The sequence below is a fragment of the Berghia stephanieae genome, chromosome 5 (assembly GCF_034508935.2).
Source record: "Berghia stephanieae isolate SIO BIC M18660-M18661 chromosome 5, UCSD_Bste_1.3, whole genome shotgun sequence".
Taxonomy (NCBI): Eukaryota; Metazoa; Mollusca; class Gastropoda; order Nudibranchia; family Aeolidiidae; genus Berghia; species Berghia stephanieae.
The window spans coordinates 32734856-32739504 of record NC_088364.1 but is presented as its reverse complement, the minus strand read 5'-3'; the positions used below and the strand labels follow the sequence as shown (position 1 = coordinate 32739504).

The 4649-nt window shown below is 35.0% G+C and overlaps 1 protein-coding gene across 1 annotated transcript in view; it reads right to left on the bottom strand.

Annotated features, from left to right (window-relative positions):
* The window catches only part of LOC144972773 (uncharacterized), a 22031-nt gene extending 17860 nt beyond the window's left edge, over positions 1-4171 (bottom strand). Inside the window, exon 1 of the mRNA XM_078914392.1 lies at positions 3955-4171. Coding sequence (XP_078770518.1) covers positions 3955-4003 — 49 coding nt within the window. The 5' untranslated portion in view covers positions 4004-4171. The remainder of the gene's footprint in view (positions 1-3954) is intronic.
* Between the last annotated feature and the right edge of the window lie 478 nt (positions 4172-4649).

The window sequence follows — 4649 nt, the reverse complement described above, 5'->3', positions numbered from 1 at the left end:
TTCGTCATTTGTTCTTAATTTTAAAAAAGTTTCTAGTAAATTCTGGAAGCCTTATTCTTCACATCTTTATTTTATGCATGTAGTCGAGTTAGCTCTTAAGCACTCATTTAGACAATGACAGACTGACTAAATTGATAAAGACAAACCTATTATTATTATTATTATTATTATTATTATTATTATTATTATTATTATTATTATTATTATTATTATTATTATTATTATTATTATTATAATCTTGCTCTGGATTTCTACAACCTGTCCCGTGTGATCTCTAGTGAGTGAAATAAGGAGAAATATGTTCATCTATTGACAATAATATGTGACCCGCCGCTTCAATTCGATATCATTATGTCGGAGAAGGCCAGATAAGGAAATGTGAATTTTACGTGAAAACGATAAAAATTACACGATTTGAGCCTTAGTTAGTTTTTGAAACAAAATTAATTCTTATTACCGGGGCATCTAAATTCAAATTGAAATTCATAATTTAGGACTTTCAGTATATTAAAAAAAAACTGGTTCTAGCCGACATAATAATATTATCAGATTGAGATGGTGGGTCACATATACCAAATCTTTGTCGAGATCAAGCAATGTATGACAAATGTAAATTGTTTAGCTAATTAAAAATATGAAACGAAATCATTTGGAATTTAAGAAAAGTCTTCCATTTGATTTACATTGATTGACAGACTCTGACGAGAATCTTGTATTATTCTTATAAAACTTCTCTTTTCTTTAATTTCGAAATATTGCACCATAATCATAATATGGTTCTGACTGCAGGACGTCGTAATCCCGGATAGAGGACTGCTTTGTCAAATGAGGCCCATCGGGATTCGTTGCATGAATAAATTCACCATTTCCCCCAAGGTATTTTTTTCTTCACTGTGACATTTAAAACAATTTTATAGGAATTTTTTCAGAGTAATATTTTTCATCAAGAAGAGCTTTAAAAGAATGGCGTTCCCCCAAAACTTTAATTTTAAAGATCAACTCATAAACTACCTCCTTCATTACTGATCTATTATCGCTCAGAGATTAGTTCTTTACAAAGAGTGGACCTGTCGTATGTTTGGAACCATTAGATGTATCACTATCACCATGAAAATTTGCAGATTATCTTAGTTAAGAGATTTTATGTAGATTAATCTTAATAATGAGGAGATTATTATGTCATCCTGCCGGCAACTTCCATTGAAGAAGAATTATCAAACAGAAATAAGATGGTAAGATAGTGCAGATAAATGAAAATATTGATAAATAACAACAATAATGTTTTAATAATCAATTAGTATCTCTTTAACCTATTGTTATTTTTCCTTGTACTTGTAGAGAACTATGTGGTGAAGAAAACATTACTTAAGGTATATCATATCATATCAGTAATAGGGCTACGTGTTCCTGAAATGCCCTTAAAACATAAGCAAAAAGAAAATAAAAAAGACCAAAACAAAAGCAATTCATCCGGTCTTTTTACACAATATGTCATGGTTTAAAGGCTTAATTAAGGATTATATCCTTTATATTCCAGTGATATGAAAAACACATTATTATAAATTATCAATAATATCATCCGTGAATCATTCAACAAATGAGTAAGAACACATTACTGGTCGTATTGAAAGCTTAGATAATTTGTCGATCATAGTTTTAAAACTATCCAGAGGAATGCATTCTTTGTTTCGAATCACTGGTACGAAACATTAAAGATTTTTGTCTAACCTTATGTAGTATTACATCTGGATAGGAAAAGTTTAAATTTATCTCCTCTGGGGAACCTTGTTAGTCGACGGATAGGCTGACAAGCACCAGGAAAAGACAACCAAGCAGGACCCCAGGTAATGGGATAGCCGTGAATATTCAATAAGTGGTCCCGAACCAAATCATGGGAGGCCTTAAGCAATGCGGAATACCTATCAGCCACCCTGTGCTAGAGTCCAGCACTAGTCAGACATGGATCAACAGCCTTGTACAGCACATGTCTAGAAAAACACTTTAAATATAAACCCGGGCAGGTGGAGCCTGATGGCATAGGATTTTCCACCACCTAAGGGAAGGAGACCTTAAAATAAACTCTTGTCCTCTCAGCCAAGAGGTTGGGACGGTAGATCCACACTCTGCTCCCAACAGGGACTTAAATGTTACAGAAACTATAAACAGAAGAAACCCATTATCTCCGGGCCGAGTGAGGATAGCCACTAACAATGGGCTTATGACGTTAATGGGAAAGCCGAAAGGAAGCCCATAGACTCACTATATCCATCTTGACGCCCAACCACAAGACCAGGATTGGATTTTGGAATGTGAGAAGCATGTTGTAAAGGTCAGGAGGTGTTGCACAAGTTGCTAGAAATATGGAAAGTTATTCAATGGATATTCTTTGTATCAGTAATGGGTGCAGGAAAAACTACATTAACAACTGGAGAATATACAACTGTTCGGCCTTAGTATCGTCATGACTAAATTTTACTCCAAATACAGGAAAGTGATTATCATTCAAATTTACGCACCACTTAATAAAAGAAAAGACCCAGAAAAAGAACAATTTACGAAGAATTACAATAGACGCTGGATAAATGTAGTAGACATGGCAAAGATGTTATACTTGGTGACCTAAATTTTGTCAGGAAAACGGAATGGATTTTCAGCACAAAGTCATACGTATTGCAACATGTGTATCACCAATTGATCAAACGAGAAATCAAATTGACCACATGCTTATCAGAAGAAGATGAAAGTCATCAGTATTGGATACAAGAACACAACGAGCGCAGACGTAAATAGCGACCGCTATCTCGTTATATCCAAACTACAATTAAAATTGACTCGTCACTACAACAATAATAAATCATTAAACAAAGGTTTGACACAGAGATGCTAAGAGATGAGGAAATTATGAAAAAGTTTGCATCAACAAAAGGAGACAAAATGGAACACACACACACAGAGAGAGAGAGAGAGAGAGAGAGAGAGAGAGAGAGAGAGAGAGAGAGAGAGAGAGAGTATGATAGAAAAGAAAAATCTCAGATAGATGAGGTGTGGGAGGGAAGGAGAAAGACATACATAGAAACAGCAGAACAGGTATTGCGTGCTACAGAAAGAAAGCATGCAAACCCTGGAATGGATCAGTCATAGCAGAAAATTGATGAATAAAATGAAATCAAGAAAACTTTTAAAATACAAAATCACTGAGAATTAAAACCAAATCTAAGGAAAAATACAAGGAGAGAGACAAAGAAGTAAAGAGGAGCGTAAGAGAAGATAAAAGGAAGTGGATGGGCGAAAAAGCAACAAGGGCCCAGCAAAAATGGAAGACAGAAAGAGATATAATATGATATTACAAAGCAATTAAGTGGCAACAACTTCAATCAAACATCTTCAATACGGAATAAGGAAAGGATAATTCTTAGGACTAAAAGCGATTGCCTAGACAGATGGAAACAACATTTCGAAGAAGTGTTGAATAGAGAGCAACCACAGTCACCATTGACAGAAGAAGAACTTGCTGTTCCAACCTAAGCACTCACCTTAGCAGAGATAAGAAGAGCCCTGCGACACATGAAAAATGGGAAAGCACCTTGGGCTGACCAAATAACAGTAGACATGATGAAAGCAGATGACGAAACAACAGTAAAAGAAATGAAATATATATTTGACCTTGTCTGGGAAGAAGAAGAAGAAGAAGAAGAAGAAGAAGAAGAAGAAGGAGAAGAAGAAGAAGAAGAAGAAGAAGAAGAAGAAGAAGAAGAAGAAGAAGAAGAAGAAGAAGAAGAAGTGAGGAGAAGAAGAAGGAGGAGGAGGATAATAATAATAATAAGAAGAAGATGAAAGAGCGTGGCAATTTTGTTGTTGTTGTTATTGTTGGTGTTGCTGTTAATGATGATGATGATGATGATGATGATGATGATGATGATGATGATGATAAATTATTTGATAATCAATACGTACCTAAGTTGAGGAGGACAATAACAAGAACAACAGATCGAACAAAAGCCATTTTACTTATTTACACTAATACTCTGTATTATTATGGAGAAACAAACTCTTTTGCTTGAGCTTCGAATCTATACTTTAAAAAATTAGATTGTCCTTTTTATAACTGCACAATAAAGACGTGATTCAAACTGTGTGCTGAGGGAGAGGCAAACATTACTTGCCCTACTTTTTAAGTGGTGAGAAGGCTATCTATGATTGTGTTGTACAATTTATGGACTGTTTACTTTTAGCAATTCATCTTGTCTATAAATGGCGTTTCATTGCATACACACAAACACACACACACACACACACACACACACACACACACACACACACAACAATGATTTGTTAAACTCATATCTAATTTCTTTGATAAACTTATCTTGTTGTGTGTAGATTTTTTACTGTTATACATGATATCAGTTGAACTTATGTGCCGAGAGAAGGATCATAATATGAACATTGAGAAAAATATATCAGCTTAAATAAAATTAGGTAAACATTCTACAAAAGACCATCAGCGCTGGTAAATGTAGTATAACAATGTTTGTTGGGGGGGGGGGGGGGGTGGTTGGCGATGGGGGGGGGGGGGGGGGGGGTTACGACAACGATACGTTATTACAGCGTCAGTGAAAAGGAAGAGAGACGAAATATTTAGAATCAGC